General features: G+C 39.5%; 1 protein-coding gene across 4 annotated transcripts in view; it reads left to right on the top strand.

Annotated features, from left to right (window-relative positions):
- The window catches only part of MICU3 (mitochondrial calcium uptake family member 3), a 146073-nt gene extending 137151 nt beyond the window's left edge, over window positions 1–8922 (top strand). For all 4 annotated transcript variants that reach the window (XM_074951342.1, XM_074951344.1, XM_074951345.1 and 1 more), the window contains one exon: window positions 6548–8922. In XM_074951342.1, the coding sequence (XP_074807443.1) occupies window positions 6548–6658 (111 nt within the window). In that variant the 3' untranslated portion in view covers window positions 6659–8922. The remainder of the gene's footprint in view (window positions 1–6547) is intronic.
- The last annotated feature ends 5198 nt before the right edge of the window (window positions 8923–14120 follow it).

Here is a 14120-nt window from a genome sequence, read left to right as displayed (position 1 = left end):
TATGTGTTAGCTGCTTAGTCTTTCTAAGTGTGCCAGCATGCTGATGGGAATGGCTGCATGTTAAACTGCCACCGTTCTATTTTGCCATTACAGAATTAAGGAATAGATTATCAGAATGTGATCATCATAGTATTTTACAAGGTCATATAATTCTATCTCAGGCTATCATTGTTTTGTTGGCTTATTGCTTTGTTTGTACTGTATTCAAGAAAACGCTTCTTCTCCCTCTCCCACAGCACAGATTTTGTGAGTTTCTGTTGGTATTTTCTGTCTGTTCTGTAACTAGTTTTATTCATGCTTCAGATAACGCTGTATGATATATATGGTACTAAAGACATCTATAGTAAAGGTAGATTTTCCCTTCTCCCACTGAGAAATCGTTATTTAATTTAATTCCACTTTAGTTTGAAAATGTACATATTTTTAATAGCTTGGTGTATTTCTAACATTGCTGCTTGAACTATCTTTCCATTGAAAGTGTGTGTTGATGCTTTTTTGTGATTTAAGGTCATAAATGCCAATTTTTTTCCTTTCTGACTCATAGATATTAAGGTCAGAAGGGACCATTATGATCATCTAGTCTGACCTCCTGCACAATGCAGGCCACAGAATCTCACCCACCCACTCCTGCAATAAACCTCTCACCTATGTGTGAGCTATTGAAGTCCTCAAATCATGGTTTAAAGACTTCAAGGTTCAGAGAATCCTCCAGCAAGTGACCCGTGCTACAGAGGAAGGCGAAATAATAATTGTATAGTAGCTACTCATGGGGCATTAACAACTAGCTTAGGTCCCAAACATAGTTTCTGAACGGAGGGGGGGGAAAGGGGCCTATTAGAATCTGGCCCTAAACACCACTGTATGATCACTAGTCTGTTGCAAGTGGAAACAATTGCTAGGTCCCATGTGCTTCCAAACCAACTGGGTCTGGCTAGAGTGTAGTAACTGTTTTAGCTCTGGAACCGTAGGCCAGACTCGGACCACCTGTCTTATGTCCTTCCTTGGAACATGACATGCTGCCATCCAGCTGCCATAGACTCTGAAATCAGAGTCTGAGGCCTCCCAAACAGCCCACTCTCCATCCCCAGTCATTTACACACACTGCTGTAGAGCTCCACCTAGGCTCTTAGTGTCTAGTTTAACCCACTTGGGGACAACATAGCAGGAAAGCAAGGAACACAGGCTTAGCAATAGAATTTCTTAAGCATAATTACTTTACACTTAAAGCACTTAAGAGTTACAGATCTTTGAAAACCACAAAACCCCTTGAGAAGCACCCTCCCTTAGGCTGATCTACCCTTCCTGTGAATCTGAGGTTTGTCAGTGTTTCAGGCTGCACAGAGTTCCTCCTCTCCTCTCTCCTTCAAGTTGTTTTTACTCGTGGCCATTATCATTCCCTGCACAGAGCAGAATGAGGCCACAGTCTGTTAGCCATTTACTCAGACTGAGAAGCTACATGCCCACCAGTCATGCTTACCCCTTTTCCCCTTCAGGACCTTGTGTAGAAAGCCCATTGTTGCAAACAAAGTTGTTGGCCCCTGATTGGGATTTTAGTGGCTCTTAAGGGGAACATCTATATAGCAGTTTGTCATTCCCCGCTTGGGTAGATGTACATGCGCTAGCTCTGCTTGAACTAGTGCCTAAAAACAGCCGCTCAGGCTAGCTGCCTGCGTATGTACCCAGGGACTCAGGTGGGATTGTACTCGGGCAGCTAGTCTGAGCCAACACCCGTGTAGCTGAGCTATACTGCTAATTTTAGTATGCTAGCTCAAGCAGAGCTAGTGCGTGCAGGTCTACCTGAGCTGGGAATTATACCTCCCAACTGCTGTGTAGATGTACCCTTAGTGTTAGTCCATCAGCAAGGTATCAAACACCTTTGCTGGGCAGAGCCGCTCTCAGGAGTGTAGTACAATAGGTTATCTTTGGGTATGTGCAGGCTTGTGCTGTCTGTATCCAAAATTTCCACACACACACACAAGATAGAGCTCAAAATTTGACTCAGACATATCCCACACTGTCACATATGAAACTTAGAATCAGTAGGACTTTATTTCCAAAAAAGAAAACTACATTTTGATTACACTTTGTAATTTAAAAATCCTATGTGTGGGTCCAACCCAAATACTGCAGTATTGTGTTAGTGCCTCAGAACTGGAAAGTAACTCATTCTAAACAGGCAAAACTCTAGTTTCTCTGCACAAGTGAAGTGAAGTTTAAATGATAGGTGAAGTGGTAAAAACAAAGTGATTTTTAAAATTCTTTCAATTTAATAATCTAACTGGTTAGTCACACAGGGTAAGAATTATTTTAGATTAATTTTATCTTCACATCACCTCTAAGGCTCACTATTTTGATTCCCAGTTTGGTAACCTGAGCATTATCTTTCTTTCCTTCGTTCCTACCTTATTCAATCTCTTGTTAACTAAAACCCCAATCCTGCAGTTTCTTCCAGGAGTACTTTGTTTTCTCTTCCCCAATAATCCTTACACATCCTCCTTTTCCTGTACTGTTATATGCCTTGACATACCTTTGTTTGTCTCTTTTTACTTTAGACTGTAACTTCAGGACAGGTATCAGGTCTTAAATAGATTGGTAAAGTGCTGTACATTTACTGTGCCTTTTTAGTGAGGTTTCAATAGTAAGTATTTACCAAACTGGAACAAAATGTTATCACTCAGAAGAACTCCAAAACATTAATATTAAACCTAGTAAAATTCTGTTGACATGAGAGGCTTTGTGCTCTAAGAATCAAGTATAAGTGCCCATACTCCCTGAAACCAGAGTTTTAAATCCAGGCAGAGTTAATTCATCCTTCTGACATAGTACACTGCATGGTATTCAGTTTATCTATGTGTAGACTCTTTCAGGTGAGACTGAAAAAATGAAGTCCTGTCTGATGTACCTGGACATTCTCTTGGAGCTTCTTGCAAAAGTTGGTCTTTTAACCTTCTTTGCCGAAGCTAAAACTCCCCCTTCCCTTAATGTGCACCAATTGGTTAATGCCCTCGACCCTAGTGGCAGTTGCATTTCAGTAGTGATGTATGAAACATACCATATGTACTTTGTGAGGTAATTTTAGTTCCTTTTGGATAAAAGATGTTACATTCATTTATAATACTAATCCATGTTATGAAGATTGTTGAGCTGAAATTGAAGCAAGCTTTGGCCAACTTTATTAATTAAAAACATAAGTGATGTGATTTTGAGCCTGCTGCTCTGAGAGTTGTCTTGGGGACAATAGAACCTGCACTATTCACACTATACGTATTATGGAATGAAAGTGAGTTTATATACCCTTTTAAAAAGTCATTGCAAAACTAAACTACAGAATAATTGAAAAGAGAATAAAGGCAGAGCCATTAACCAGTGTGAAACTGAACATTTATTTCAGAAAATTAATTAATTTAAACATCAACCTCATGTACAAAGAAACACATAGTATGTCTGCAATATAAAAATCTGCCATATAGATCACCCAAGGTTAGATGCAATATGATAACTCTCAATTTTACTGTTGTTCCAAATATAAATGTAAAGACTTTAGTCTATACTTTGATACGATTTGTATGGTAAACTTAGATCAGTAATAAAAGATATTTAAATATTTGGCATGCTTATCACTTGGATACCACACTTGGAATCTGTACCCAAAAAGAAACAGAAGCACATTCTGCTATGTGTTACATATCTCTAAACTGCACTAATGACATTTGCTTCACAGCATGAAGCATGCTACCCTTATAATAAATAATTAAATCTGTCTTTGGGGAACAAGATCCAAACTTCGCCTGGTTCAAACAGTTAACAATAGTCTTGCAGATTTTGTCTCTCTCTGGCTGTGGCTGTCCCTGCAAGGCATAGCACGTGAATTAGCATCAGTAGGAGTTCATTTGGTTGAGGAGGAAAGGGGAGAAGAAACTGTTAAGAAAAGACAATGGAAGACTGATATTATAAGTATGAATTCTAAAAGCTAATTTCTAGTTATGTTTTCTTATTCAGTTTCTTATCTAATATAAATGTTTTATACAAACAAGATTTAGATTTGTCATGTGGTAAAGGTTTTAAAAACCTTTAATTTCTATGCATTCCCAATGTACAATTCTCGTAATAAAAGGCTATCTTTTTATACACTTAAACTCGACCATCATAACAAGCAATATTAGGAAAACCAGATAATTGTCTCGGAACATTGTTGCTAGGTCTTTTCTCTGAGACAGGCAAACTGAATGGTGAGCAATGACTTCTCTTTACTGATTGTGCAGAAAACTGGGATTACAAATCCAGTTTTAGTGTTGTGTGAACAATAGTCTTGTAAAGTAGATGGATTATATTGAATAAAAAGATTGAATATAGTAATGACACAGTTTGTTTGGTTTATTGTTTAATTCTCTCAACTATTTTTCACTCATAATTTTAGGGAAAATTTTAGATCATATTGGATTCATAGCTGAAGAAAGTCTAGTTTTAAGCTCTGCAAGGAAGAATCTTACACTCCAAAATGTGCTGTACTTCAGTCAGTGTTTGTTACACAGGGGTATTTGTTATTTGACTGCTGACTATGGACTGTGTTCCCAGCCATGTAAGAGAGGAGCTAGCATCTCCCATTTCTTCTAGAAAGCATATTGACATTACGCCTCTCAACACAAGTATCAGCCGCCAGAACCTTTCCCTGCTGCCAGAGTCTTTCCCACAGCTTGCTTTTCACTGTGAAGTGTAACTACATATCCCTGACATGCTGCCGCCAGTGGTGTGCAGTGGCAGCAGCGGCTTATTTGACGCTTTTCCTCATCTAAATGTGCTGGATTGCAGGCCATCAAACTAGATAAGGTAATTTTTCATCTTGGAAGTTCTCAATTGAGGGCCTTTAAAAATACAATACAAGACCCATTTTTCTTTTCATACATTTTACAAAGGGGCAAATTGGGTTGTGCATCTAAATACATAGAGTGAGTATATTAAATAGTCTAAAAAAATAACAAGATAATACACTCACTTAGAAAAGGGTGAAAACATTGGAGAGTGTGATTTTTAGAGGCAAAAATTCTCCTAATTTGATATACTGAGACTAGCTACAGCAGTGCTGGCACATTAAAAATACATAGATAAATGGCTAGAGTAGTGTGGTTTATTAGTGTATTTTTAAAAATATTGAATTTATGCCCAGGAACAATTGATAAATTCATCTTATAAATTTAAAAGTAAAGATAAATCTATGGTTACCTTGCCCCTGTAGTACCTGATCTTTTGTTTACCATTAATGTATGTAAGTAAATTACACAAGATGCATGTGACCAGGGAACTAAGTAACAGACTCAGTGATGTGTCAGAGGTCACACAGGAAGTCTTGCAGAACAGGGAATTGAACCCTAGGCTTCTGGGTCCCATGTTAGAGCCCTAACCACTAGACCAGGGATCTCAAACTCCAATCACCAGGAGGGCCACATGAGGACTAGTACATTGGCCCGAGGGCCGCATCACTGACACACACACCCCTCCGCTGCCCCCAGCCCTGCCCCCATTCCACTCCTTCCACGAGGCCCCGCCCCGCCCCACCTCTTCCCACCCCTTCCCCGCCCCCATTCCAACCCCTTCCCCAAATCCCTGCCCCAGCCCCACCTCTTCTCCACCTCCTCCCCTGAGCGCGTGACTCCCCACTCCTCCCCCTTCCTTCCCCCTGGAAAGCACTAAGCACCACCAAACAGCTGTTTGGCAGCGGGAAGTGCCTGGAGGTAGGCAGAGGAGCGGGGACGCGGAGCACTGGGAGGAGGGGGTGCAGGAGGTGGGGAGCTTGGCGGCCCGCAGGAAATAACCCCGCAGGCTGTGCATTTGAAACCCCTGCACTAGACCATCCTTGCTCCCTATTCAGCCTACTCTCTTCTGGGTATTTGTCAATGTCTCAGAACTGTAGTACCATTCAGCAGAATAGTAATTTTTTATAGGATGGTCCAGGATTGAAATAACAGAAATCTCATAGTTCAGAATTGACATAACAGTGCAAGAAAGTTTGTGTATTATCTGCCTTCATTTTATACTTGTCTATAGCCATTGCCATGAATCTTCCACAAGCACCAAGACATTTTGGTATTTTTATTTCATTGTGTAAAAATGTGAACCTTTTGATACAGCTATGAAAATGAAGAAATTATCTTAAAAGCAGGAGACTTCTGAACAAAAGGATATGTTTTCATTTAGCTACCAATATAGACTAAGTTATTGGGTGAATACTTACCATGTGCTTGCGGTGGAGGTGCAGTTCTGGAAACTGCTTACTTACCTTCAGACAGATCCACAACCATGTTCATGTGCAAGGATCTGCATATCAGACCTGAAAAAGAGCTCTGTGTAAGCTCGAAAGCTTGTTTCTCTCAACAGAAGTTTGTCCAATAAAAGATATTACTTCTTTCCCTAATCTGAGGATTTAGCACTTCCTGGTTGTAGTAATGAAAAATTTACCTAGTTTGTATGAACACCTGTAAATATAATCTAGTGTCAAGGAATTTAATGCACAATGTCTGTTTCTAATTCTATACTTGTTCATTTTTAACAGGAGACCCCAAAATATGGTTTGAAGGATTACTATGTTTGTGTGACGACTGTAACAAGCGAACATTTAAGAGAGCTCTGGAAGCAATTTCGGAGTCGAGATATGCTAGGATAAAAAACTGAAGGAAAGAAAAAACTTCAGCATTTGGTTGCTACTATTTTTCCTAGATATTGTGTGTGAAAAACGACATAACACAGGTAAACTATGTAGCTTTCACTTGCAGCACTGTGCACTGAATCACCATTGGGTTTTTTCACTTGATTTGCTGATCTATTCATGGATTTTTTTCAACCACTTTTTCAGTATATGTTTTGTTTTAAGGGTTGACTTACACTGTCATCTGGCCTATAAAAGTATATGTTAAAGAATGTGTATTTAAATAAATGTGTTGTTTGTATTTATTTTGAGATGTGCCTTTCATTTAAAGAATTTATTTTTCATTCTGGTGAATGTGCGTTTTGGCAGTGGTGAAAAATTATTTCCATGTGTGGGGATGTGAATTTGTTTTTAGAAAATGAATATTATATGAAATTTGTGTTAAAACAGGGATGAGAATGCACTTCGTAGCAGAACAGTTGCATAAGTGTGGAATGTACAGGTTGCAAGTACTCATGAATCAACAAAGCTGTCATTTAAAAACAACTATAAGTCGCAGTTGTGATATAGGATAATGTGAATTATTGATTGCTGTTAATTAAGAGGTACTGATGTCCAACAGCTGTAAGTCTTACTGTTATAATCTTACTGATTCAGTTTAATAAAATCTCCTGATTTTAAGATGTCTAATTGTGTACAATATAATGAAAATAAAATGGCAAAGTATTAGCTAATATTTGTATCATGTTAGGTAATACAGTGCTACTTAATATATAGCATTGTGTTTCTGTAACTTTTTTGCCAGAGTATGGATTTCAGCTTAATTATGTATTACTTGTTAATAATGCACTTTTCATAAAAGTTGGGCATGGTATGGGGCAGAAATTAATCCTATCCAGTTCTGCTAGACTGGCATGCAGTACTGAAAAAATATTGCCCCCGGGGTGTGGCTTTAAAAAAATTAAAAGGAATGCATGCAATAGCACAGGGCTACAGCCAGTTACAAAATGTTACAATGATAAGTGTAAACACCATGAGACTTTGGAATTCTATCTGAATCAAATTCTAGAATTAAATAATAAGTTTTAATACAGCTATGGATTATGCAAGCAATCTGTAGCCTCCTTGGCCTCATGTCTGTAGATTTCTATGTTGTGAAGAATGTTTTTGTTGTTGTTTTGTTGTTGTTGAATTAGGCCCTAAAAAGTCATGATTAATGGAGCACAATTCTGCTTCTTTTTACATATCCACAGTCTTTTTTGTTTGGCTGGGAGGGCAGGTTTGCCTCAATGTAGCAATTGCATTTGAAAGTTTTGCACTGCTTTTACAAGGCTACAAGGCTGATAGCATAAAGTAAATAAAACCCTAATACTAACTCACTTTAACACACACAATTTTAATGTAACTCTTAGGAAAATTTGTTGAATATGAAATTAATCAGTATTTACATAAAAGCAATCTGTGCATGAAAACGGATTATCTAATATTAATCTATTTACATTGTTATCAGTTGTAAAAAAAAAAGGTTTGGTTTAGTGGTGCAATTCAGTCCTAAATCAGCTATTAGGCACAACATACTGTTTTTAATCTTTCATTGTTATCACAAACACAACAAAGAGTTTTATTCTTTCATCATGTAGAATGTGGCTGTCTGTCACTCAAAGACCATATAGTATCTTTAAATGCATGAATAGAAAAGAATATGTTTTCTTCTATGTTAATAAGATTAAGTTTCAGGACTAATCAATTTACAAAGCTTTTATTCATTTTTTTAATTGACTTTAAAAAAAAAATTTTTTAGAATTTCCACTTTAAGAATTTCAGAAATATCAATGTTAGAATGTTTTCTTTTTGCATGGCTTATCTGGCTTTAGGTAAAAATCATATAATAGGAAAATACGAGCTAGAAAAATGTCAGAAATATTCTACTGTAGACAGCATTTCCATGAAAAATACTCATGCAGTCCCTACTGCACTCTCCTCTCACAGCTGACAACTAGAAAATCAAAGAGATTTGGACTAATGCTGATAGGCCCCGATGTAATTAACAGTATGCAGTGGACTGCTTTTTCGATGTGCAATCAATTGCAGGACCAATCACAATGTATGTAAAATCTTGGTATCATTTTTCCAATTTGTATTTTTTTCTATATGGTGCCTAAGTACAGTAGACTGGCATAAAATAGAATATAGTACTGTCAGATTAGTTCATAAGACTGTGCTTTCTGCTTTTGTTTATTAGTACAATAACAATAAATTATGTAACAGTACACTAATATGAAAAAATATGCTTGTCATATTCTTGTTTATCTCAAAATAAACGCACTTGAAACAAACTAATTTCCTTTGTTGCAGTGCAGATGAATCAAATTATGGGCTAGCTTTAGGGGTGGGCGGACTAGGCGACTGCCCGGGGTGCCATTCTAAGGGGGGGCACCTCCAGAGCAGGGGTTCCTTTCCTCCCCCTGCTGCTTGGCTCTGCTGCCATCTGCAGCCAGCTGCAGCTCCTGCCCCACACTTTGGAGCAGCCTCTGGCCAAGCTGTTCCCAGGAGTCTGTTGTGCAGAGCGGGGCAGCGGGAGGCTGATGTTGGGGTGTCCCCTTTCCCCTACCTGTGTACCCGGTCTCCTCTGAGCTGGGGTGGGGGTAGTCTGTACTGCTGCTTCTGAGTCAGGAGTGGGAGCTGCTGGCCGGGGCTGCTGTCTGAACAAGCCTTCAGACTAGTGAGTGCTGTGCTTAAAGTGACAGTGCACTGTCTCTCACACTCCCCCAAGACACACACTTTGTCTCTCTCTCACTCCCCCAACACACACACTCTGTCTCTCTGACACTCTGTCTCTCACACACGCACACACACACACTTTGTCTCTCTCTCACTCCCCCGATACACACACTCCCCCCCGCAAATACACTTGTATTATTGTTGTTGTTGTTATTACTTCTTGGTACTGCATGTTGAAATGTGCAATGCACATATATTCTCTATAATTTTATTCTTTCAAAGTTCTTTAAGGATTACAGTGCTGTTATTTTAATTTTTTGATTGGTCTGTGCATTTCATAATTTTATTTATCTCTTATGCTTAAATTAATTCTTTGAGTTGTGAGTTCTAAAATGCCTAACCTGTCCTGGCTGGAGTAATTATCATTATTACTTTTATTACCATATTGTGCTTTGCCATTCATTATTTAAAATGGTACAATCAAAGAATAGTATCCTTCTAGAATGTAAATTTAGCTTGTACTCGTCTTAGCAGTGCCCGTTTAAAAAACATTAGCTAAACACATAATTTTATACACTATGCAGATGAAGGTCGCTTATTTTCAAATTGTAATTTTAGTTACATCTGTAAAATAACTTAAAATTTGTATGAAAATAGATGCAGTTCCAAGTATGATACAGATAGCAGTGATAGTGTCAAATGTTAGTGAGGCACGTACATGATTGTGATTGGTAAACATAAATGCCAAAATAATTAGAAAAATAATCCCCATTCTTAATAAAAGAGAAATAAACCTTAATCACATATGTTAAAATTAAGTAAATATGTTTTTCATGGAGTGAAAATCAATTAACTACAATAGAGTAGATAACGGCAGTGACCTAGAATTTGTCTGTTAGAGATTTTAAGCATATTTTATTTATTTTTATTTATCTCTACTAAAGATAGTTTACAAAGTATCAAACTTATGTTTCTGATTTCTGTGTTAAAGCTCCAGAATTGATACTTGAAGGCTTGAGATTGGGAGTATCTTGCTGTATTATCTCTTGATTTTTCTAAATTTACATATAAATTTAAAATATGGCTTTAATTGGAGTTTGTATGTATTCTTTCTTTCTTTATATAGGAGTTAAATACAGTGCTCCTGTCAGCTAATTCCTAAGTTATTATCTACAAAAATAATGCTAGAGTTTTTAGGTGCCTAACTGGCCTCTGGAATAATGGTTAAAGTTGCCCCACCCTGCCAAAATCTGAAATGGCACCCTTGGTGAACCAAGAGTGGCCGGAGGGCTGCAGGAGGGCAATGGGCTCTGGCAAGATGAAGTCCCCATGTGATAGCGCAAAGCTCGCCTTGAGCCTCAGTCAGAGTGCCAGGCACCACGAGCCATCACAGCAGCGCAGAAGTAAGGATGGCCATATACCATGCCACCCTTACTTCTGCACTGCTGCTGGCTGTGGTGTTGCCTTCAGAACTGGAGGCCTGGCCAGCAGCTGCCGCTATCAGGCTGCCCTGCCAGTGCTTAATTTGTGCCGGGACTGAGCTCTGGCACCTCTTTCAATACAAATTAAGCACTGGGGGGGAGGCAGCGGGGCCCAGAGGTGATGGGAGGGTGGGGAGCCCGTGGGGGCGAGGGGTGATGGGAGAACACCAAAATACAAGTTCACCCATGATGCCATTATCCCTAAGGCTGGGGTTGCCAGTTTTGGTTGGACATATTCCTGGAGGTTTCATCACATGACATAATCTTTAGTTAAAGACTAGTCTTTAATTCCTAAAGTCTAAAAGTGATAGGCAAAAAGTCAGAGTTAGTTACCAAAAGAAATAAAATATAAGCACACAGTCTAAACTCTCAACCCTATTAGGCTGGACAGCAAGTAGATTAAGTAGTTTTTCTCACCCCACTGGCTATTGTAGTCCTTAATATACAGGTTTGTTCCTTAATCCTGGGCCAATCTCTTGTGTTGGAGTCTTCTCTTCTTCTCAGTGTCTTGGTTGCCTGCAGCATAGGTGGGGGCAGGAGAAGGCCCCAGTATGTATCCACTCTGTTTTATACCCTCAGTCCATGTGCTTAGGGAGCACAAGTTCAGGCATGTCTGGGGGGCATTGCTGAGTCACCCAGCAAGGTTGAGCAATTCCACTGGTGTGGCCTCATATAGGTGAGTCATTGCATTGTAGCTCCCTTGCTGGACAGTGGCTGTTGATGGGTTGTTTGACACCCTGCCGGGCGTTGGTTACTTTCCTTGCTGTTGCCTCTGGGGAGCGAATATCTGGCTGATTCCCCAACTTACAGCATGCTTTTAGTGACCACCATACAACACAGTTCTCATAACTTCATATGAATTAATGATACACATATACGGATAGAGAAATTACTTTCAGCAGATCATAACCTTTCCCCTGATACCTTACAAGGCATGCTTTATATGTAAGATCACAATTATATGAAAATGAGGAATATGCGGGTTACAGTACGCTCCCCCAAGGTATAGAATGTCACAAGATGTATATGCTGTCCTGCCACAGACTTCTGCACAGAGAGGGAAAAGGTTCCAGGACACAGAGGTAAAGCAAAGCAGGACAGTGGGAGATGCCAGCTGGTGGGGGTGCACCCTCTGGATAGGGAGCAGAGGTGGTATGCTTGGCTAAAGAGGTCATTGCAAATAGACTGTCCCCAATTGGCTAGCAGCCTGGAAAATATATGTGCTGCAACTAAATAATGTGGAGGCACCAATAGAGGGCAAGGTTTGGGCTGAGGAGCTTGCTGAACTGTTAATGTTGACTTTTCAATCACTCTTGGTACAATGGGGAAGTTTCAGAAGACTGGAAGAGAGCTAGTATTGTACCAGTATTTAAAATTAGTAATGGGATGACCCAGGTAAGTATAGGCCTGCCAGTCTGACTTTGATCACAGGCAAGATAATGGAGCGGCTGATACGGAAGTTGATTAATAAAGAATTAAAAGAGGGTAATATAATTAATGCCAGTCAACGTGTGTTTATGAAAAATAGATTCTGTCAAACTAACTTGATATCTTTTTTTGAGGAGGCTAAATTTGGTTGATGAAAGTATGTGGTGATGTGATCTACTTTCATCCTCTTAGCCTTACAGCAGGTAGTTACATGGTACGTGCTTTGTTTCAAGACTATGGTTTCTGGCTGCAAATGATGAACTTCATCCAGCTCACTTCAGTCCTGTATTCAGGAGACACAAATGTCTCCTCTCCCATAAACCTCCTCTTCTGCTGGGTCACATACTGTGCCTCACTCACCTGACCAGAAATAGAAAATAACTAACATTTCTACATGGAAGAGGGGTTGAAGCTTCAGGGCAGAAAGCTGGCTCCAGAAGAACTTCCAGGGAACTTTTACTTTGCCCCCACCCCACCATATTCATAGACATTTTTTTAAAGGCCATCAGGGACTATTATAATCTAGTCTGATCTGCATAATACAAGCTTACAACCTTATAGAACCAGTAATATCTGCATCGATCATCTGTTTTAGAAAGACATGCAGTCTTGGTTTGAAGACTCCAAGGGATGGAGAGGTAAGCTGTTACAATAGTTAATTATACTCATTGCTATAAAATTCTTCCCTATTTCTAGTATGAATTTGTCTAGCTTCAGTTTTCAACCAGTGGATATGGTTATGCCTTTTTCTGCTAAATTAAAGAGCCCTCTACAATCTGAAATCTTTTCCCCACTTCTTAGCCTTCTCTTCATTAACCTAAATAGATCGAGTTGTTTCCATTTTGAGACACTATCTAAGAGTCTCAGAGGCATATCCATGCAATTAAAAATATAACTTTTGCCATAATACTGAATATATTTACTAAATCTGAAAAATAGGTTTCCAAAGAGTATAATCTTCCCAACTTTGAACATGACCATTTGTCATAACTTCCTCATCATCATCTTCCATTCATTACCTCTCACTTCTGAAATCCCTCACAATAAATGTACCAAATAAATTATTCTTTGTAATTATTCACTCTGCTCTACAGACAATGCAGTACTACAAAGTCAACCAGTTTTACAAGTTTATAGAGAACTGGCTTCACTGTAAAGTCCACACAATTCTAACTACCTGCAAACCCTGCCGCATTGGCCATCATTTTGATTGTTCTGTATGTGTCAGTGTGGAGACTGGAGTGGGAGCGGGGCTGAGCTGAATTCCCAAACCTAACAATGTGGATAGATGACTCCCCACAACCCCATGCCTCACTGACCATTTCCTCACTCATCCATTTGTCCCCCACTGCTATTTCTACACAGCACTACCACTACTGGCAGAAAGTTGAAGAGGCAGTGTTGTGCAGTACCACACTGGGGAGGAGAGAAAGCAAATACAGGGACAGAACCGAGAAGCAGGCAGGATCTCTCCTTTCCCTATAGGACCCACCCCACAAAATGGGAATCCCCTGGTTTAAGTAGTGTTCTCCTGATTTCATTGGTATAATCTGAGATGACCCCAAGAGGGGTTTGTCATGAAGCAAACTAGCCAACTTGGATTGACCATGTCAGACAGGGTGATAGGAAAGTGGTCAGGTATTTGCTAGGGAATCGGAGTAATGACCGAGCCACACGTTAAGCGGGGGTCTGCTGTCTGGGTTGCTAGAGGAAGGTTTGTTTCTCTTTAAGGGGTAGAAAGAGGTGGAGTGACTTTGCAGCAGCTGCAGAGTTGGTCAGCATGGGTAACCAGAAGAGAGGGGACATTACATAAGTACATGCCAGGCAGGAGAAGCCCTCGTTTACCTGGA

This window comes from Natator depressus, chromosome 4 (assembly GCF_965152275.1).
Source record: "Natator depressus isolate rNatDep1 chromosome 4, rNatDep2.hap1, whole genome shotgun sequence".
Classification (NCBI taxonomy): domain Eukaryota; kingdom Metazoa; phylum Chordata; order Testudines; family Cheloniidae; genus Natator; species Natator depressus.
The sequence above is the reverse complement of the archived record's forward strand: the minus strand, read 5'-3'. Positions and strand labels throughout refer to the sequence as shown.